A 23,824-nucleotide genomic window follows, 5' to 3' on the forward strand; every position below is an offset into this window, starting at 1 on the left:
TTGAATATGAGTATCCCAGCCTCCTTACAGTCTGTATGAAGGCAGGATTAATGGAATTAAGTGCATAAATGAAATGTATATTTTGCAAGGTCAGGAACATGGTTTCTTCTCTCTGAGGATTTTATTTATGCTAAAACAGTTTATATTCATAAAGGATAGGCTTTTCAGATGCATTTTTTATATATTGTATGTCTTTTAAGAATACCAAAAGTATACCATTGCTATCAATTCCTTGTTCATTAAATTGACCTTTTCTTTGCCTTAGTTAAAGGTATAGATTATATATCAGCTTCTTTTGGACATTTTAATATAAGGCTGTATTTATGTAGCAAGAGAACCAAGATTCTTGCAGCAGCTTTAAGTAGCTAAAGATTCCCCGAATGCTTGCTACGCAAGCAAATGGCCACGCAGGTCACATGCAGCACCCAGGCAATGATGAATCAAAACTGGCCAGTTAAATTCCTGCAATGAAATACTGATTTCACTGAGTTTCGGTATCAATTTCAATGGCGTTTTACACTTAATTTTCCTTTTGTATCACACACTTTGTTAAAGGTAAGAATTCTGTCCCATCTTGAAGAGAACAAGTACTGTTACTTTCAGTGGCTTTTATTGCACGGGCTGTGAGCTGGTCAATAAGTCACAGAACCACTATAAAGCCACTGCAGTCACATTAGGCAGTACTTGCCACAGCCTCAGAAAGGACTTAACCCCAGCAGTAGATACAAAGAACAAGGGGAGGGATAGCATGCAGCATCTCTTCAATGTCTTGCCTCTCTGTGTTTGCTGATGGTATGAAGAAAGATGATCACAGACCAGAAGACAGATGGTGAAGTATAGCTCACATTCTGAAACAGAGATTACAGCAGGGCAGAGCTTCACCACCAGAGCTCTTCAGTGAGACCTTTCCTGCCATTTCCTTGCAACTGTTCAGTTTATTGGCCAGTTCATAGTTCACTGTGTTCTAGTGGTCATCAAATCAAGGCAGCAGTGACTCATACATTAATAGGATTTTACTGTCAGTCTCCTACAGTTTATCCTTTACATGGGTTTTCCAATTTAAAGCAAAAGTACGAAGATGCCTATCACTTTCCGTCATGTTACTTCTGCATATACATCAGCAACAAGGGCTATATGTCTTTCCACTTCAATCCCCGACCAGATTATTTCTGCAACTGTGTTTTTTATACTCTTCTTGACCAATGGTTTGCAAAGTTCCTTAAAATAATTACGGTAACATTTAAAAGTAGTCAGTATCTCATCTGAAGCATTACAACACTCTATAAAAGGCCTCAAGGAAACTAGAAACCTTCTCCTAGATGAACTGGCAGTGGATATCATCTCAGTATCTGATTTGGTCCTTTGCAATAGCCAAGGTTATACTGAAGGTAGCACAGCTTCACAAGAAGTATAAAATACAAATTCATTATGATTTTCAAGATGTTGCACTCAGCTCCAGTGTTTGATTTCTGCCTGCCTAGATTTCTTTGGAAGCAAATGCTTATTCATGTGAAAGATCAGGCTATGTACACCATGCTCAGCCAGCAACATGCACACTACAGATGGACCCTGCTGATCTATCTCTTTTTCTACAGGAAAGTTGGACAGAAGCAGTTTGGGCAGCACTGGTACTGTAATAAGCAAATACAGTCTCTTATTCAGGTGTGTAATCAGGTGTTCAAGATTCTGATTTCTCCATGTTAGAGGAAGAGTGGGGTTGAACACAGATCTCTTCTGGTATATGTGCCAGTTACCAGATCTCTTTTGGTATATGTGTGAGTTATCATGTGCAGTCAGCAGCTGCCACCGCATCATTGACTTAAACTCTTAGAGTACTCCAAAATGGGGGTGAAGATTCAACTCTCAGAGCTATTGAGGCTGCACAACTTCAAGCCATGTGTTTATAGACAGGGATATGAGCTGAGGTCCTGTCTTCCACATGACAAAGACTATCTGCACAAGCTCTGGTGTGGCCTCTGCATCCCTATCACTGTATGGTAATGTCTCTGAAGCTATCCTCATCAACCAAGGAATGGGGCAGAATGAGACTTTAAAGGCAACCTGCAGCAGCTCTGTGAGAGTCTTTTGGAGGTAAAGTTACAAGTCTGAGAAAACAGAGCGTGGTGTCAGCACTTTCTTTAGCATTCCACTAGCTTTCCTCTGTGTACTTAAGTGCACACAATACACTAGTTGTTTTGTGAGCAAATATAAAGCAAATGGTAGGAGGGGAAATTGGAAGATCTGTTTGAGAGAATAAAGGCAGTATTAGCAAGATAAAATCATTATGTAGGCATGTCTCCCACTGAGGGGCTTTAGTTTTGTACAGGTGTTTTTGTGAAGAGTGGGAAAAAATAAGAGGCTTAGATGCAGCAGAGAAAATCCAAACAAATGACCTCACCTCAACCAAGCAAGGACCCAGCGTATATCTACAGGCAACTTAATGGGAATTTTGCCTTATTCATCAGTGCTACAGTCCAGGTGCCCTCAATTATAATGGTTTTTATTTTATAAATTATACTACAACCCAGAAGTTGTTTACCTCTGGTCATATAATGTGGTTTCTATTTAAATTTAAGTTACATGGTTTTATCAGCTTGCAAGAGATACGACCTTTCGCTTGCCTTTCTCTATTACCTACCAACACATTTTGAGACAGTGATACCTTTCTGGTTTGGAACATGATGAAAATGGAAGCAGAGCAACATAACAGCAGGTATTTCTCAGTGGCATAAAGGATAATAAAACTGGAGACTCTGAGATTACTGTGCAACTCAATGAGTTTTCAAATGAGCAGTTTAGCAACCACCACTCCATCATTCATGTGACTGTTAAGATTTTTTTCAGGTATTAACAGGTACTCAGTTTGTAATAGGATAATACATTATTCTAAATCTCAGACCGAGCCAAAATCATCTTTCTCCTATATAACCTATGCCTGACATTTTTAGTGCAAAGATATGAAATAAAAATATTTTTTTTCAGCTTTCATGCAAGGCTTGATCCTAGTTAAACACAGAAATAAGCAACATATTTTGGCTTAGAACATGGGATTGGCAGGGTTTCTTTCACTTGTCAATCAATTCTGAAAGGATTGCTATGCCTGTACAGAATCCAACTGATTTTATATCCTGAGAATTACGTACTTATCAGGAGTAGGACAAAGTGAGGCTATGAGCTCCATCAAGTTGCCTTCCAGCTGATCTATCTGTGTCCAATGTATTGTTCCAGTACAATAACTCCTAAAATTGCTAAATAATCTTGTGGAAAAAAAAAGTTATTCTTCTCTGGGCTTCTCTTTCCACCACATATCATCAGTAAAAAACATTATATTATAATCTTAATCCTGATCCCAAAGTAAATAAAATAGTTTCCTAATTCAGTTTATGTATTTTGAATCACTTGATTTCACCATCAAGCTTTTAAATGAGTGGCTGGCTTAAGCTGTAAAGAGTCCAAGACTAAGACAAAAATAACTGAGATCCAAAGAGATAGCAGGATATATTTGGAACATTTGAATTATTTCATATGCAGACTCAGAATTCACAAGAAGCAGCAGGTTTTTTGTTTCATGTAATCCACAACGGGCATTCCTCATTTAACAGAGGTCATGTAAACTAAGATGGGATATGTGGATATCCCTGAAGATCCCCTGAAGACACTCCAATTGATGGTAGTAGACTCTAATTTGACCCAAAGGTCAGATCTGGAGCTTTTGATGACTATCACTGTATTGATATTTAGTTTCCAGGAATCACAATTCTTTTGGCTATTAATCCCAATAACATGTCTGTCACAGTGAAAACAATTTTTCATTCTTCATTATAGTTATTTTTTAACATTTTTCAGATAGGTTTTTTTTCCATCTGAAAAAAGTGATGTTTGTGGATCTACAAATGCATTAAATCTTTGTTTAAAATCCAAACCATGTCTTTAAAATATCTCCATTTTCAGCCAAAACAGGCAGAGACATGAACCAGCTGAGCCTTTCTTGTTCACTCAGTGCTACCAGCCTTGTGGCCTCTCACTTGTACAAATCCCTACACAGACAATGCATTTCCAGAACGCAGTTTCTTGCCAGCTGGAATCAGAACTTCAAGGTAGAATTTTATTGTCATGGCTTGTTTGTAAATGCACTTCATAAGCCAGAATCAAAGATCTGCCTCAAAGTTAAAACTAGAAAGCAGCCTAAAAGTGCTACTTTGTGGCCCCAGGCCACATGCAAAGTTATCTGCTACAAGAGAACAATTCATCCAGGAAAAGAAGGAACCTCTGGAATTTTACTTTCAATTTAAGAAAAAAGACACTCCATCTAGCTTGATATTTAGTATGTGCCCTAAACAAGGGGCAAATGTCTTTCTGTTAGCTTAGGCATTAGCTGAAGCATTTTAGATATTACAAATCAAAGAAACTGTTCATTTAAAAAGAAACCCATAATGATTCTCTACTTTTATTAAGTAGAACTTTGCAAACTGTGTTGCTTCAAGCTCACTAGGTGGCAATTGAATGTTTTTGCTGTTTCGTGTGTGTTCGTGTGTCTTGAATCTTGTTTCTTATTTCATATTTTTCTGAAAGAAATGCACCAGTTAAAATGAATTTGTGCTTGAAACACTATGAAACAACAAAGGAATTTTGCTTTTATGCCTAAGAATGACTTGTCTTTATAGATCTGAGAGTGCAGACTGTTGCAGAATGTGTGCAAAGCATATTTGAGAAAGCAATTCCAAAATCTTTCTCAGGGTGTCAGAACAAAACACATTAGTCTTTTCAAAAATACAAAATAAAATATACTGGTTAATTATGTAAGTGTCCCTGCAATGCAATGGATTTATTTCAAGAATTAAAAGACATAGTTGTAGTATTCCTTTTGAAGGGCTGATTTTGCTGAAGCTTGAGAAAAATAAAGCCTTAGTGTTAGTGCTGCTCTGTTAACCATCAGTGTTTCAGCATAAGGATTAAAGTAAAAGTCCAGAACTCAGCCTGTCACAATTGTTTCTTATTTTAGGGAAGTGGGATTGTTTAGTCTAAGCAGAGAAAGGACTTTAATTCTTTGAAGTATACAGGGATGGAAAGCTGCAGAGCTGTACTCAGGTCAGTTTGATCTAGTTTGACAAAGGTGAGAGTTAAAAAGCTCTCTATAGAAAGCTCTATCACCAGGCATCCTTTTTCTGATAATGGGATCTCTTTTGCCTGTAGTACTACTCAGTTCTTCTCTCTTCTTCCCAAGTCCATATACACTGAGCACTAAAAGCCACATCCTTGTCACTGCTGGCTCTTGGCCACTCACCTTCCCTTGGTCCCGCCACTAGAACCCTTTGCTTTGACGCTTTAACCTTGCACAGCTGCAAAACAGCATTACGTCTATCACAGCTACAGCAATTTACAGAGAACACAGCATTTACCTACTCCATCAAGTGCTGTTCATACTATTTCAAGGACTAAACAGTGATGAAAGCAAGTTGATCTCCAGCTTTTTCCAAAGCACTAGGAACAGAAGCTGAACACTGAAGATAGGCTGATGATCTGCAACAGTCGCCACTGATTTTGATTTAGCAAAGTGCTATTGCAACAATGCTTCAATTGTTGCAAAATGCTATTCCAACAAGGAGGCCAAAACTCCAAGTCATGGCTATTGTAACTCAGTGCTTGTTCAGAAAAATCCCACTGGACTCTTTTGCTCAAACATTTTGGATTGTATCAACAGGAATCCGAACCTGACAAGCTTGAATAGTCAAAGTGTTGTGGACAGAACAGCTGAGAAAAGAGTTTTTAGATCTGGTCTAAAATCCTGAGGATGCAAAACTGAGGTAGGAAAAAGCAACCAACCAACCAAACCGAGGAAAGTTGTACTGACTGCTGTGGAATCCTGTGCTATGGTATACTACATTTCACTGTGAACCTGCATTTTATCTTTACAGGGAATACTGTAATAAAATCATCCCTCTCCCAGCCCACTCTGATCTCCCTTTAGAAAGATGTGCTCTCTTTGAATAACTCAAATATCATGCATGGGTAACTCTATGCACTTGCTGCAATGTTTCATGTAGTAAGTGTTGTCTTAAAAGATGCAATTGCTAAAAAGTGGTCATGACTACTTCAAGTCATGTATTTTTTTCCTCTCCACCAGTCAAAATAAAGGATGTAATAAATAAAACAGTGGAAGGAGGCCAAAAAGGTATTTGTCTTCATATTATTTTGTGGCTTACCGCATCATACTGAAGATCTCTGCATTATACAGCATTGAATGTTATATGAATCTGCCTGCTAACATAGAGTGGTGCCTTTCTTTTCCAGAAGTGGATGAAGAAAGTAAACACTCTCTTTTAATTACAGATTAAGATGGGAAGTGGTTATGTGTATGAGAAAATTAAACCACCATATATTTTATCTATGTCAATCCGTCACATTAAAAGGAAGTACAAAAGGTCTCCTTAATCTCAACATGATGCCTCTCAAACACGCTTTGTCAGCACTGCTTATCTTTTTGACTTCATAAAACTTACAGGTATTAGGAATTAATCACCATCTAGTTTTTTGCTCATATCAGGTTTTCAAACCCTGTCCCATTATCTTCTCCCAGGCATTTTTCAGCTTTCCCCCATTCCTGCACTTGGTACACGTGAAATTTAAAATCTAGATCACAGTAGATCTCTCATCAAGGGCCCTGAGAAACACAAAGCATACATACTAAGCATACATAAGTTTAGAATAGGTCTGTAAACCAAGTCCTTACAGCTGTAGTGGGCTGACAAATGCCTGCCTGTACTTATTGATGTAGCTCCTTAACTAATCTAGAAAACTAGGAAGTTTGAAGACTAATGGAATAATGGAACAGAGGCTGCAAGAATAAAACACCATCTGTTTGACTGGAGCATGATCTAGGATGCACTAAATATATTTGCAAGGTAAACTGTTAGTCAATCAATCAATGCCAGTTCTGGGATAGCCTTCTACTTTTCTCCTCTGCTTTCAAATATAATACCTATTTCTAAAGCATTTAGAAAAATGGGAAATATTTTCTATTCCATTCTCTTCACAACCTTTCACCTCAGCTTCTCCAGTTCTCTCAAGAGAAAGCAGTTGATGTGCTGGTTGTGGTAGTAGTCTGCTTATGATTTTCCTTACGTCTCTTAATGCACCTTTCTCACTTTAGATCATGGCTTTTGTGGCAACACGTCTTGCAAATACTGACACAGCACCGATAACCATAAAGATAATAACTCTAAAGATTAAATGGCTATTAGACACAACCTTCAAAGCAAATCACATCTGATCTTGTTGCCTTGTTTCTGTTCTGGTTTTTCTTTTGTTTCAGAGAGAACAGAGTTGCTACTTCCTTCCCTGCTCTTCTGAAAAGTATTTTTCACACATAAAGATTGTGTTTGTGCAATTTCACCCAAGAGACACCAAATAGCTAAAGTTAAAAGTGAATAATAAAATAAATTAAAAGGGCTATGCATTTTTGAAAGCATCATTTCAACATAATCAAGCATTTAAAAGAAAGATCAATTTTACTTCACTTTCAGAAACGTTGAAACAGTGATTCAAAGAAGACACAACACTTTGCAAACAACAGAACTGCACCAAAGGCTGGAGTCCTGTTACATGGCACTAGAGGTTCATTATGAAGGTGATAAGTTGTTCATCCCCAGCCCAACAAAGTACTCATGATTGTGTTTACCCTTATGTTCAATGAAGACTGCAGACAACCAAGCAGAAGGCAAAAAATCCTGCTCACAAACAAAAACCATACATGCATCACATTGGAAGGAAGCAGACATTTTCTGAAGTTATGTTGGGGGGTAAAAAAGGCAAAAAAAAAAAACAAACCAACAACCAAGACAAAAAAAAGACAAAAGCAAGGGAAATATTACTTTGAAAAAAACACCTCCTTTTGTGGTGGCTTGAGAGATTCATGGCTTGAAAGACTCATCTCTAATTCAGAAACCTACAGTGCAAGTCCCTAGTCTGATTCTGCAGATTTTCTCTTTCATGCAGTCACTACAGCATTAATCTTTTCCTCTTGAGATTTTGGCTAAGATTTTCCTCAGGTCCTGAGGAAACTTTCCTGCCAAAACTTACAAACTTGCTGATAATTCCTAAATAAAATCACAAGGCTCTCCAATATCTGACTGCAGTAGAGATTACTCACATTAAGATGTTTCAGAGAAAACACATTTTAAGTGGGCTTCTCTTGGGTATAAATCACTCTATTCAACAGTCTCTCAATCTCCAAGCTCCAAATTAGTCATCACACTGTTATATATAAATAAATTATATGCAATATTTAAGTGATATTTGTGATCACAGCAAAATTAAGGATAGCTCCATCTTCCCAAATAAACATTTTCAGTAAACAGCTTACTTGATAGCTGATGCAATTATGTCATTTGGCTGTAGCAAATCCTCAATGCATACACGTTTCACGTATAAACAGACCTTACTACAAAATCAAGATTTCAAAGGAAAGGCCATTAACTACAATAAAACACCTTTTTCTAGAATGGACATGTACATCATAGTGGCATTTTTCTGATTTAATTATTAATCAAATAATCTAATTCTACATTCTAATCTACCATCTCAAGTTATGGAACCTATAAGAACTGTAAAGTTTGACTTAAATAAGTGTCTGTAGTAGTGGTACTTACAGTAAAAATTATGTCTTGCTTGTGGGTTCCTCATTTGGTGATGTAATAGTCAGAAGTCACCATGCTTTTGTTCTAAGATCAAGCATCTCCTTTACTGCTGTTTTTAAGGAGTCTTCCGAGCAAGTCATTTCGTCAGGACATATTCTCTTCTGCAGCACATGTGTGTTCTCTCTCTGTGTTTCCTGCCCAAAATACTCAATGTACACATAAAAATAAACTGGTAAGTTATTTATGATACATGGCATTTATGTAATGTTTTACATTTTCATAGTACTTTACACAAAGGGCAGTTGACTGAACAGGTTAAGAAGCACTTAGAAACTGGAACCAAAATTGCCTCAAGTCCCTTAAAAGTTTGAATAATTCTATGTCAAATGTCCCAGAAGATTTTGAAAGACCAGAACCTCTTTACTATAAAGTAATAGACAAAAATCAGTGTTTCTACTAATTCTTCCTTTTTTAAGCATCACTCACGTAAAACATACATATTCAGCATGTAGTTTAATTGCTGCTGACAGATCCCCAGTATGGTTTAGTCAGGTGTGCCTCAAAGTATAAAATTTGCTCCACTGTTTAAAGGAGGAAGGTTTACATTGCAACTATTCCTTTTTTAATTTGTGAGCTTCCCAAGTAGCAGTCACAATCCAGGCTTTTAAGCATCTTCACTCAACTGTATCAAGAGTTACTGGTCAGGACAAAAAAGAAGGGAATAAAATACTCTCTAGAGTTTGATCTTATTTTCTGTAACTTTCACTCTTCCTCCCCATGGTCCACAGCATTATGATTATCCCAATTCTAAATGTTGACAAAGGATCCTGATTTATTCAGTTCCCTACCTTCAGCTGCACTCAGATTTGCCAAGTTCAGCTGTCAGTAATTTGAGGCTTATGCACTGCATTTATACTGACTCCTTAAAAAAATAATATGACATAGCTATTCCATATTCCACACAATCATGTAGGAATTTGACACAGAAAAACTGGTCTGTTAGTTGTAATTGTTGCAACAGTCACCTAACAAAGTAGACAAAGAATACTATTTGTATGGCAATCATATAACCCTAAATTTCTGACATATCATTTTAAATATTTGAAGATATGGCAAGGGGTTAAGAGAATGAATGTAACTATCTCTTTCTGTATTAAATATTCTGTAAACCACTTGTAAATATATGCAACCTTCCAGAAAAAGAAGATTAGGCTGGACAAAGCCTTGGGTGACATGGTCTAGTGTGAGGTGTCCCTGCCTGTGGCAGGGGGCTGGAACTGGATGATCTTTAGATCCTTTCCAAGCCAAACCGTTATGTGATTCTATGATTATTGTCAGTAAAAGAAAGTCTGGCTTGACCCTCGAAACTTTAACTTGTAGCCAAGCAGTTGTGCATGCTTGCTTCCCAATCCACTGCTTACAACCCCAATTCTTGTATGGCCAATAGATGAACACCTCTACATAAAGAGGAAATGATCTGAAAAACCTGTTCCTGAAGGTTGTGCTACAGAAAACTCCTTCCCACTCCTATTCAGTTATATTAAGTATTCACATACCTAACTTTCAAAGCTTGACACCAGGAGCTCTAAGACAATATTTTGCTTAAAGCCCTGATTCTGATTTCGGGCAAATATTTTGGGGCACCACATGGTTTTCTTTGAGTTCTTGAGTTGCTGTTTGCATTGAAGAGCTGGAAATACGAGTTGTAGTTGACAAACACCACATAAAATAAGATCATAGTAGTATTTTTTTATTCATTTTATAACTTTATACTTACCAACAGCCTGACAGCCATGATGAAGATGTAAGTGCAAATTAGAGGAAAATCTGCCTTGCAGCAAGGCTTAGTTAAGTATTGTTTGTTAATAAGTCACTAGTGCAAGGTGTTCTTTAAATTAGAGTATGTTCTATCTTTTTGTGCATTTTAAGCACAGGACCCCAGCTATTCAGTAAGCAACTGCTTACAGTAAGAATTCTGATGGACAATGCTCCTCTGTTCCCATTTAACTTGAAGTGACACAGCTCTTTGATCCAGTTTTCTGTCTCTCTGGGAAAACAAACATGTAAATGCTGCCACCAAAGAACCAAGAAAAATCAATCACAAAGAAAACCAAGCCCCAGGAGTTTCAGGTCAAAACCGAGTAAGAAGTTCTAGGAACTAAAAGAAGCATCAAAGACAGTAAAAGCAGCCTGACACTGTGTGCTGAAAACTTATGTTATCAAGAGAGATTTTCCACACTGCTTCACTTGCTTGGCTTTTTTTTTTTACAGGCAAAACATTTTCCTGGTGTGCATTTCTACAGAAATGCTTTCAGATTATCAGTTTTCTTTATTTAGGCCATTTTTGATCATTTTTGATCATTACACCAGCACACAAATAGCCTGTTCTCATTTCTGTAAGTTGTGTGACTCGTTTCTGTGAGCAACTGACACAACTCTCTACATCTAGTGTGCCTGAACTTGAGTTTTAGCAACATTTGGGAATGTATGAAATTAGTTCCCTTAATAGGAGTCCGTTAATGAAAATCTTTGAGTGTAAATCCAGAGTGGGGAAAGAGTCTGACGCTATGAAGCAGAGTCTATTTCGCAGGTTTTCTTGGAATTCTTAGGGGAATGGGAACTCTGCTGAGCTGTCCCCTGAGAATCAAATGTTCCATCTCTGTCAGTGTTCAAGGCCAGACTGGACAGCCTTGGGTGACATGGTCTAGTGTGAGGTATTCCTGTCCGTGGCAGGGGGTTGGAACTTAAGGCCCTTTCCAGCCCTGACTATTCTATGATTCTATGAGATATCTTGTGCAGCATATCCTGGAGACATTCGTCATCTTCTTAGTCTTTTCTCTTCAACCCTGTACTCAAAAATGTTTTGTTAGGGTTGCGTTAGTCCCTGCTGTAGAACACAGTTACATCAGATGGCTCAGAAGACCTTCATCTCAGGGCAATTTTAGATTAAAAAAAAAAAAAAAGATAATAATTAGTTCCATAAGTTTATCTGCTTTATGAAATTGGGCATATTTGTTGCTCTAATTCCATATTTTGTCCATTTATCTGTAGTTTTCCTCCTCCGTTGACTACAGTTTGCAGTTCTGAATATATTCTCAAAAAAGCATGAATTATTCATTTCAACAGAGTTCAAGGATATTCTTAAACTCTCAAAATTACTTTACCTATTTCTCCATTTCCATCAAAAATTTCAGGAATCAATTTTAAGTTTCTCTTCTTAATGGAATTTTAGGACATGAAAATAGTCAGTTTTGACTGATGTACCACAAATGCATCTCTCACTCACATACAATGAATATGCATAGCAATCTATGCTTTTGAGCACAGTAGCATTATATGCCTAACCTTGGAATAAACCCCAGAAGCACTTTCCCTAATGTACCAGAGAAAGTTTTACTTGGTTAGATACACTAGCTGATAGAAGACAACACAAGAGCACATGCAAAGTTTCAAATGCCTTTTTGGTGTTCTACCATCAGACAGAAACCTGTTGACATTTTGCAACAAATAAAACAAATTACTCAAATTGCTGTTCTCTGAAGGAGGTAATAAAAGACCTTCCTGTTTACAAAGTTCAACAGAGTTCAGATGCTTGTCTCACACCTAAGGCATGGAAAGATACCAAACAGACAAGCAGGAAACACTTGCTTGTCGCAAGACAATTAATAACAGCCAGTTACTATAAATGACAGGCAAAGACATCCACTTCCTTATGTGAAGTAACTGGCTTCTATTCCCAGTATCTGAGAAAACGGGCCGATTTCAAACATGGCCCAGGATCAAAGCCACTGCCCAGGGCTGCATGTGCCCGAGGAGCAGGGGATGGTTGCCCATGCAGGCTGCAAGCTCCTGCAGCCTCAGTACACAGGCACATGGTGAAGTTCTCACTCAAAGTTTCATTACATTAACACACTTAGTCCATCCAGAGGGGACAAAACAAAACATAGCAAAAAAAACCCAACCCAAACCAAGAAAATCAGTTCTCAGCATCTTCTTAAAGCCTCTCCCATTCACGCCTCAAGTGAGATGATGTCCTTTCGCAGAATCAGACAGATGAGTTTCAGGAATAGTTGGAGTTAATTTTAACTAAACTGTCTGACATTGTCCTGAAACAATGAGGATTGCTCACACGCTGCCTTACAGTTGATGAGCTTTTAGTAAGCCGTTGTTTGCTGCCTGTTATCATTTATCGCATCAGGCACAATGCCTGACAATAGTCCTATGAGTAGGTTGTAAACCTGTTAATGCATGAAGTGTAGAGGCAAATGCAGCATTTCAGCAAACAAGCCCCAAATAAGCTTGGGTAAATAAAGCAATGCACTCTTTCACTGAATCTGTGGCTGTCTTTATTTAAACACTGAGTGTTTTCCTTATATAGATTAAGACATGAACTTGTGAAGATGTAACTTTCCTAAACATGTAAAGTTTTATACAACCACACCAGATACGGCATTTATAGAGAAAAAGAGAAAAGTGTGCAACTGAAAGGTTGTTATGCCATTAACAAAATATGCAAATTAAGTATTTAGGGCCTGGGGCTACATGGCCTAGTGTGAGGTGTCCCTGCCCATAGCATGGAGTTGGAACTAGATGATCTTAAGGTCCTTTTCAACCCCAGCCATTCCATGATTCATGATTCCATGAAAATCTCATCAGGTCAATTCCTTTTGAAATCAATGGCAAAACAGCACTTTGGAAAATGCCCACATACAACTCTTCAGAGACAAAAATATAAACTATTTTTCTAAATAAATATCTGTCTCCTTTCAAAGACATATGAATCCCACCTAGCCCATTCTCTGTATTCTTTACAGGTTCCATAATACCCCTCTATTGAAGCCCATGTTATGTAACTGAGGTAATATTGACTCTAATCTATTCTACAAATACTTGGGCAAAAAAATAAGTTACTATCAGGGATGAAACTGCTCCTGCTCTATATCTCAGTCCCTGACTTACAGCAATCACAGAAAAATCATGCAATGCCTACAAGATGCTGACACTGCTGGAAGGTGAAACTTTGAATGCAAGAACGTTCAACATCATCACACAGAAGCACCACTGATTCCAGGTGTCATTAAACTATTTCAGATGGTTATTTTGTTTTCATCTAAGAAATAGGAAACATGGGAATTGAACTATGGATTTGAGATGCAAAATTATATTTTTGAAGGCACAGACATCTATGTTGACACAAAAAGTATTGTTACACAATAGGAACATCACACCACACTGCCACACAACCACAGTGAAAGTAAAATGCGATCAACTCAAAACTGAGAGAAAAATGCTGTTTTGACAAGCATTTGCAAGATCAGAATCAACTTAGGCATTTACATAACTGTTTTTTACATAGAATTACATACAGAATTATGTACTTTTTATAAAAATATTAAAGAAATAAAATAATTCATAGAAATTAATAAAAGTTCTCTTTGCTAACATTTAAGATGAGGACTCTCATTACAAGTGTGAGAAGGCAATAACAAAGGCAGAAAGGATAAGAAGCAAAATGAAGGAACCAAGAGTAGATCACAGAATCATAGAATGGTTTGGGTTGAAAAGGACCTTAAGACCATTTAGTTCCAACCCCATGTTATGGCAGGGACTCCACACAAAGCTCTGTCCAGCCTGACCTTGAACACTGCCAGGGATGGAACATTCACCACTTCTCTGGGCAGCCTGTGCCAGTGCCTCATTACCCTCACAGCAAAGAACTTCTTTATATCGAACCTGAACTTCCCCTGTTTCAGTTTTAACCCATTACCCCTTGTCCTTTCACTATAGTCCCTAATGAAGAGCCCCTCCTGAGCATCCTTGTAGCCCCCTTCAGACACTGGCAGCTGCTGTGAGGTCTCCACGCAGCTTCTCTTCTCCAGGCTGAACTGCCCCAACTTTTTCAATCTGTCTTCATACAGGAGGTGCTCCAAGCCCCTGATCATCCTACCAATACTATGAATAAAAACCAAAGGAAAGTACAGACTCTTTACTTCACAAACGAAAAAGCAAACAGATGACTCAGAGAAGTTTGAAGCCTAAGGTACTAAGGCAGACTATGTAACTAACAGTTTTAGTTTTAACTCAGTCTTGCCTTGCTAAACTGGAGTTCTCTCCAAGAATAAGGCTTTCCATGTGTCCTGGAGTTCTCTCCAAGAATAAGGCTTTCCATGTGTCCTTGGAAAATCTACATAACTGTGAGGAAGTATATTGGAAGTCACAGAGTTGGTGTTAAAATCACATTTATGCTGTGGCTGCAAAAAGATCTGGGAAGGAGAAATCAATCATAATGGCCTTTTTACAGGGAACAGTGTGGCATACAGGTGTATTTCACTTTTAGGGGAAAGGATAGGAATATGACAGCAACTCATGTTTCAAAGAAAAGCATTCTCATCTTCAGTTATATTGCATCAGTCTTTGAAACAGTCTCTAATCCAAAAGTTAGGGGAAGGAATGAGTATTCATGAAATCAGCTGTCAATTTGGAGGAGAGAATGGAGCATGAAAAGGGGGGAATCTGGGACACTAATAATCCCATTCTGCCCTGTTTAATCTGGTGCAGCAACTTTCAGCTATTTATTGCATTCATTTCTTCTAATATCATCCTCCTCCAAAGAACACAGAAACAGCCTTTCCTTAAGCAGCTGATCTCTTCATACATGCTTGTAAACTGCCAACTCCAGACCAGCCAAGGACAGATTTAAAAAGCTGGATTCTGTTCCTCCTGGATGAGCGGAATCAGATGAACGTTGTTGGCAGCTATATCTGCAGTAACCTGCTGCGCCCAACAGATCTTAGAGACAGGATTAATCTGAAGACTGAGAGACTGTATCTCTAGAAAGAGACAGCATAACTCAATATCCCTAGCATGAAAATGGAGTTATTTATGTCACTTTTCAGAAAACAACTAGAACTTTTCTTCAGTTATGCGAAAGCACACTTAAGTTTTAGAAAACATGGGTGCTTCTGTATACTTGCAGCAGATGGGTATCTGCTGTGCCTTAGAAAAACAGAGCTGCATGTTAGAAAACCAATAAATATTCAAACATTTATATATCAAGTAGGTGACACCAGACACTCAAACATCTTGCACATGTCGCTCGCACTTGGTTAAGATGTTTTGGTGATGGGAACATGACATTAGGAAATGATAATGAACCTTTCTGACGAGTCTGACTGCCATGCGGGTTGCATCTCTGGAGCAAGGCTGCTCCAGAGCTACTCACAGCCCCACCACCCACTCTGCTTCTGCCATAAGGCAGAATCTACACTGGTATTATGGAGAGATGAGAAATGTTACCCAAGAAACATCAAAGCATAAATGGATTAAACCAAGAGTTATTCTAACAGTTAGACTTCAATTTAAGCACTGTTGGGCTGTGTATCCAGAGGCTATGGGTGCTGTGAACATCCCTGACTGCCTTCACCTAAAAGAAGGCAAAAACTCCATAGTCCTTTGGAAAGGCCAAGACTAGCAGCTCCCTCAGTCACAGGGTTAAGAAAATGCAAGTCTGCAAGTTGTCTATTATTAAATATAACAATTATATTAATGGACTGCCATTACAGATGTACCTCAGCCTTTCTAATGATTTCATAACCAGGAGGAACAAAATGATGTTGTACATATGTCAGATTTAATGGTCTGAAAGATAAATAAGAACTGAGCTACTAAATCCATACTAGCATTCAGCATCCATGGAAATCAGAATGTTCTCCACTGCACTTAAACAGAGGACATTAAATAGCTTCAGATCTTAATCCAAACCATGATATAATCTTTGCCCAGAAGGCAAAAGGCGTAAACAGAAATATTTCCAGTTTGTACAAAGTGTGGAAAATCACCACTGAAAGAGGAAGGACAAGGTGTTTCAAAGCTGCTGTAAACTGTAGCATGGATTTCCTCCTGCAATGAGACAGTGAGATGCTGCTGACTGGTGTGCTTGGGGAAGAGAATGTGTTCTTCTCCAATTCACCAGGTGAGGGAAAAGTCGTATACAAATTAGAGTCATACAAAAATTAAATCTTATTCCTGATTCCTCCTGTCATGTTAGTTCCACACTCAGTAAAAGATCTTATGAGGATAGAGAGGTGTCCTCCTACTCCTGTGCCACAGAAACATGTTTCAAGGACTGTCAGATTGGGTAGGAAGTGAGAAATATAGTCAAGGGTGAATGCAGGAGCTTTCATGCCTCTTGCCTAAACCAGAGCCTTTATAAGCCATCTTCGTAAGCTAAGATGGCTGCAATTGTCCCAGGGACAGGGTGGGGAATACGTTGAGAGGGCATCATAAGTACCCAAGCTCAACCCAAATCATCTTGATATCCCCTATTACCAGGACAGGAGCAGTTAACCCCATTTCAGCCATAGCCTCAACCACTAACTTTTGCAACAGAAATAAATATCATTTCCCATGTTGCTGGAAAGTTTTGCAGCAGCTCTGTCACAACACAAGTAGCAAGAAAAAACTAATCTCCAACTTCTTTTACTCTATACTTTCCCCTGATGTGTCTGACCTTCCTTCTCACCAGCCTGTCATTTTACGTTGTTTCTGCATTTCACCCAAATGTTGCCAGAACAAAAACCCAAATCATCAAACATGCTCCTAAGTCCACTTGAAGGCATTAAATGTAACAATGTGGTATCTATTACATTAAAGATCCAAGCACCTAAAAGCAGGAAAATGAATAATTAAGAACATCAATCTGCTGCCCACAATATAGCCACATTATGCCTATTTCATCAGAACGCCACTTACTGTCACACCTTGGTTGTTTTTAAAATGTATGATTTTATTTTCTTGATGTCAGTAGCTAAATGTGTTCACTGGAAAGAGTGGAATATGGCTGGAACGTACACAGAAACAGCAAATGAAAACATATAAAAAAAGAAACATTACTCAACTTGTAGAAATAGGTTGTATTGGATTGATCCCTTGGCTTTTACTGATGTCTAGTGGGGAATGAGAGGCATGAGGCACATTAACTTGGATCCATAAGGTCTAAAAGAACACAAAAAGTAAGCCCAAAATACAAAGACCATCAAATGCAGAATGGTCACTTAGTCCAGAGACAGAACTGCTGTCAAAGGGCTGCTCCAACAAAGATGTTCTAAACTTGCAAACAAATGACCATCCCCAGCACTAAAACACAGCATTTTCCACCAAGTTCCTATTGCACCTAAGCAGGCATCTCAGGTTTTTAGGAAGCAGGAATGAATCATCTGTTATTATTTTATTCCAGGTCATTCAAAACATAAGACTTAATTTGACCTTTTTAATGTAAAGAAGTTATATTTTGACCAGACAAACCTAAAGACATTACATAAAACCAATACAAAAGTTTGAAAAAGCATCCATACAAATATTCACAATGCCACAGTATCAGCATCATACCATTCTTCCATTCTCTTTCTTTAAACTGACAAGAGACATTTCATAGAGCTGAACATGGAAAACACATTTCAAAACTGGTTTTGCAAGCCTGAATTTTACATTTTCACAGGCAGGAATTGGGACCTAATCTGAAACTACACTCTTTTCCAAATCCATGAGAACTGTGTCACTCACTTCACCCTTGTTAGAATGTCACCCATGTAGCCTTTTAATCCAGAGATTGAAATATCGGGGCTGAATTTTGCAGGTTTGCCTTTGCAAGCCTTTTGGATTTGTTTCTGTTTAAGCAGAACCCTTTTCAGAACTGAGAGTCTGCTCATGTTATTGGAATCAACATCCAGAAGGGAGACAAGCACAGCTTCGAAAGGAATCAGGTAGTATCTGGATAAGTACATGAGGCAGCTGAAACCTGAAGATGGATTTCACAAGCTAAAAGAGAACAGATCAAATTGAATTATTCATCCAGCTCCAAACACTGATTAAATCCATAGCTTATGGCTGAGGGCTCAAGCCAACACAGATTTACAACTGAATAAAATTTAGTACCAGAAATATCTCCATGAGTAGTGTTTGCAGAGCAGGATGCAGTTTCCCCTTCTCTCATTTTTGAGATACACACAGTTAATATGTCATGATCTTGCTTATGGAAGGGAGGGGGAGAAGAAGACTTACATTTTTCAGACCTGCAGTTCAAAGAGATGCCTTTCTGCTTTTACAAAATAAGAATTTTTGTAAAATTGTATTTTATTTTTTCATAATAACAGAGGTCTATAAACTCAAGAAGTATTTGGAGATATGTTTTTAAGACAATGTTAACTAACAATCAATGAAGTTGTGGTAGGAGCAGGTATATAACTGCTATTTGCAACTGTGGCGTATTAGGCCCTGGCCATTGTAAGAAGCAAGATTGATCAGTCAATAGTCTAATGTGATTCAGAAAGTCATATGTCCCTATCTCCTCTGAAACCCATGGAAATATAAATGTTACACAAGTAGACCTGATAAAATCAGGCTAGTCTCCTGGTCTCTTTCTAACACACAAGCAGACTGCTACTGGTGCACCAAACATAAACTCAAATCATAACAAATGGTTCTTGAAAGATACAGCTTGTTGTTTATGGTCTGGCAATGGAGAGTTTTGTTAAGAGAATCCAGATACTGAGGAAATGTCATGGCTTTGCAGGCTCCCTTTATTCTGATTACTGTTCTGAAGCCTATTCTGTCAAACCAGAGGAGGTTAGAGGCAGCAGAATGCCCCGCAAAATGCTGTGATTTCTGTATCAGTGAAGATATATATGTAATTCATGCTGACATGACATTCACATGCTTTCCTGTGTTCTTAGGGGCACAAAACTAAACCAATGGAAGCGTATTTGTTTTCCTTTTTCCAACACAGAAAATAGAAAACGTCAGGCTTGACCTGTGCATAGAGCGTTCCAAAGGATAAGATTGTCTAGTTTGGTTCTCCTCCTATTTACATTCATTTTTCTATTAGCAGAATGGTATTTGTTTGAATGGAATCACTCTTGATTTACCCAAGTGTGAGAATAAAACAATCTGATTCCTCTGTCTGTTCCAAATCAGCATTGTTGTCATATTTCCAATTCTTTCAACACTTTGATGATTTTCAGAAAACATCCTGGTCTTCCAAAATAGGATAATTTGTTTTACCTTGGTCAAATTCCAACCTTCATGTAATTTGTGTTGCTAATATTACCTCATTTCCAAATAAGACTTTGTCCATTTTTTTCAGCTCATAACCTTCCTTAATATAATGGCTATAGTTGTACTTTAGAAAGAGCACTTGAATGCTTGAGAAAAATATCTTATTAAATAGACGATAAAGTAGGGACTTAGGAATTATATGCTGGAAAGGGAAAAAGATCACCAGCAGCTGCACATTACAAAGGCTGCAAAGTGCCTTGACTGTGGCTCTCTGATTGATGAACGGCAGTAGCTTTGCAGAAAAGAGTGTGAGTGCCTTCAGTATGTCTCTGCCTTCAGTGAAGTCAGAGAAAGGGAAAACAAAGTGATTTACAGAAACCTGCTCTTTTGCCTGGACTGATAAGCATACAAAATAGATACTACGCATTAAACATAAGTACGGGGAAGGCAGAGAGTATATGCCCTCATATATATTATGTTTCAGCAAATTCATCCAAACTAATCTCCTGTTCTATTTCTAAGCAGCTATTTAGCACAGGACAAACATGACTCATTATTGATTTGTATTCTGACCTAAACCAAACCAGCCACAAGAGCTGCATGAAAAGCCAGGGCTGCGATCCAGTCCCTTAGTCACTTGTGGAGAAGTGCACAGTTTCAGGTGAAAGGATACCCAGCCACCTTGCAGGAATGAGCAGGGAGATTACTACAAGTAGCAGAAAACACACAGTCCCAGGGGTAGAAGACACCGACAATGACATACACTCCTTCTTCAGCTGCAGAGGCAAGTACTCCACCTCTTTCCTAGGCTCTGTGGGACAACTGGGTACCAAACCCACACAAAGGTGGGTTTTCAGCTGCCACAAAGGTAAAAAAAAACTTACTGATAAGAAGTCAGCAGGAAAGGAAAGCTGTGAGCATCTGCAGAACACAAGAATCACAGTAAAATACTTCTCCCTCTGTAGTATCTGTACATGCCGGGGTTCACAGTGCAACAAAGAGCATCCCAAATAACAGCAAGTAACTCCCTAATAACTGCTTTAGTATCTGCGCTTTCTAGTACAGTATGCCAGTCTGTGCAACTGGTGTTCTTAAGGGCTACATGGCAAATATGAAAACAAACCTTGCCCAGTATAAGAAGGATATGTGCAAACCAATAGCACAGAACAACAAGTTTGTAAGATTTAGGGAATTATATAGGATTTGGGATAGGGGGGAATGGGATTTTGTTTGTTTGTTTGCTTGTTTTGGGAAAGAGTAAAATCAGATGATGGAGAATTGATATTTGAACTCTTTCATGTTAAACTTTCTTTCTGTGTACCTACTGATTTCTTACCCACACTCTGCTGTGTTTCATAGAAATCCCATGCCAGTATTATTCATCTGTAGTGGGCTACATTTTACCCACTGCTATAGCAACTAGTCCCTCCGTTCTCTCTCCTCCAATAATTCCTAGAATGAATGGTAATTTTCAGCAACACATGGTTGTTTTCCAGTTACAACTTACGGGGCATGAATAATTATGTGTTGCAACAATGGCAGAATTCCTCTGACTGGGAAGGAAGGTACAGCTAGTGAGTTCCCTGAAAAGAAATCCACATTTGTGTTGTTAAGTCCAGTGGCTGTAGCTAAGGCAATACTACTAATTGCTCCTAAATCACATAGGAATTCCTACTAAATCATTCCTGTAGGTTAAAACATTCAAACCTACACATATCCACAAAGAAAGACCCATTCACACCAGTTTTTTTGATTGATATCTTTCTTTACTGTGTCCTTCTGAAATGATAAATTCCTGTGAAACAACCCACATTTTGTACTGATTCTTTCAGATTTTACAATCTGCAGAGCTGTGTATCTGAATCATTTCTTTTCAGCCCAAGTTTCTCCAGTGTTTAATTGTGATCTGACCCAGATAGCTAGCATGCTTTGGTTGCATCCTGCCTTAAGACTCAAGAACCCAAGCACCTTCTAGACCACCACTACTTAGTGGACAGCTCTCATTCTCTTGCTCTCTCCACTCGTTTCCCTCCATATAACATTGCAGATGTTCCCACAGAAAGTTATCCTAAACCAAGTCAGTTATCATCTAGGAACTTATATCTGGAACATTGCCTTTTTGTGCATGAATACAGTTGAAGGAGAGGATAAGCATGCTGTAGTGCAGCTCTGTAATCTAAGGAGCCATTCCGTTTGCAATGAGATCAAAGGTATGTTGCCTTTGGCATTTAGAAATCTAGATACCCATTAAGATTCTGGAATACTCTGACAACAGCTGCTTTAAACAGAAGTTACCAGATGGTAATATTTGTGTGGGTACCACATTGTCTGGCAAGGAACAAGCTAATGATGCACAAAATGCTTTCATGCACAGCGTTCAAGCAGTAAACTTAAAGTGACATGAGGCTTTATACAAGGACTCATCTACGCTGCTTTGCAATGATGTGTGATACAAGTAATATTTACCAATGCAAGTGTACAGGTATGAAGACACAAAGTTACCTGGCACAGAAGTGGGATTAAAATGAGCATCATCCCTCAAAATTACTAATATTTGTGAACTTCTGAGTACATTTCCAGAGAGCTACAGATCATATTTTAGATGCACTGCAGTTAGGATGGTGGATGTGTGGAATACACAAATCCAGCAGTCACATGGAGATCCAAGCACAAGTCTTTTTCAGTCATATTTTGGAAATAGAACATGATGACAGCCTAAAACCCCAAATCCAACAAGTTTAAGGAAAGCCACCAGAAAACTGAGGAAATACTATTCATATGGGTGTATCATCAACACAAACAAGATTAGAGCCGTTCCCTACAAAGAGCATCTTTATATTTCAAGGCAGCTAATTTCAGAGCTATCTGCTGTATGTATATACACATAAGAGGCTCCGAGTGAATTTCTTTGGTACGAGTTATACAACTGATAACAGAAAAATGACAGAAACAGTAAGAGGATTTCTTACACTGGTCTTACAAGGATGCGTGAAGACTCCAAAGGATCAGAGCATCATTGATATCCTGATGTTTTATTCACTGAAGAAATCCACAGAGCATTGCTCATGCAGAAATGAAAGTAGCAGTATCTATTAAACTGTGTGAATTTGAAGAAATACATGGTTGTGGTATGCATGTTCATGTACCGTATTTGTAACCAACCTGGCCATGCAAAACGCAAACCTGAAATTAGACCTGCACATGCACCTGGATTACACTTTTCCATTGAGCACTTACACTACAAAAATAAGAAGTTATTTAAAGTCTATACTTTCACAGATCAGGGCTCAGCTGGAATCCTCCTGAAAATTGTGTTGAACAGATACCCTGCTGATCTAAATTGCAGTGTGGAAACCTTTGTCAAAGAACACAAAATAATGCTGAGGGATTACTTTAACATTGTTGTGTGTTGGAAAGCACGCTGAATTTGGGTTTTTTGGGGGGTTGGTTTACTGAAAAGTGTAGCAGTCTTGCTTTGAATTAAACAGTCTATTTCTTATAAAATACATTTTTCATCAAGTAAGAGAAATCTATTGACAAATTACAGATGACCAAAGCTTGACCAAAGTCAGATAAATTATGTTCATAAATATATAACTCTATAAAGCACATACTACTTGTTAATATTATTACTTCTCTTAGGAAATGGTCCTTTAAGTTGAAATATGCTAAACAATTAACTTCTTAAAACAAACTAAAGCAAAATTAACTATAGATATACTGCCTAAGTCAGTTAGTGGTCTATGACTCTGGTGAGCCTCACCTGATGTTCTTCTGTGTTGCTATGTAGGACTTCTGAGAAATAAATTAGAGTGATAATTATTGTCCCTAGAAATTTAAGACAGAATAATCACATCACATCATAGCAACTTATTTATGGGGTTTTTTATTTGTTCTGTTGGACCATTTCTCCAGGACAACAATTATATTCAATATCCTCAGTATATTAGCATCCTGCAGTAATGTATTTAACGTGGGCATGTTTATTATATTTATTAACCAAAGGACAAAAATAACAGAATGAGATGTAATGGAACACATACATCTTGTGTGTAGTTAGCAAGCAATATATTTAATTGTTCCTCCTTCATGTTTGTTGATTTAAGTGAAAGTCAGCAACAGATTCTAAATCCAAT

At 38.1% G+C, this 23,824-nt stretch overlaps 1 protein-coding gene across 1 annotated transcript in view; it reads right to left on the bottom strand.

Moving 5' to 3' along the window:
• The window catches only part of KCNK2 (potassium two pore domain channel subfamily K member 2), a gene marked incomplete at its 3' end in the record, with an annotated part of 88,270 nt that extends 78,883 nt beyond the window's left edge, over positions 1–9,387 (bottom strand). The window contains exon 1 of the mRNA XM_061353921.1: positions 8,649–9,387. Coding sequence (XP_061209905.1) covers positions 8,649–8,682 — 34 coding nt within the window. The remainder of the gene's footprint in view (positions 1–8,648) is intronic.
• Between the last annotated feature and the right edge of the window lie 14,437 nt (positions 9,388–23,824).

Source organism: Neopsephotus bourkii, unplaced genomic scaffold, assembly GCF_033783945.1.
Source record: "Neopsephotus bourkii isolate Nb327-2 ecotype Australia unplaced genomic scaffold, CSIRO-AGI_Nbou_v1 NB_707, whole genome shotgun sequence".
NCBI classification, from domain to species: Eukaryota; Metazoa; Chordata; class Aves; order Psittaciformes; family Psittacidae; genus Neopsephotus; species Neopsephotus bourkii.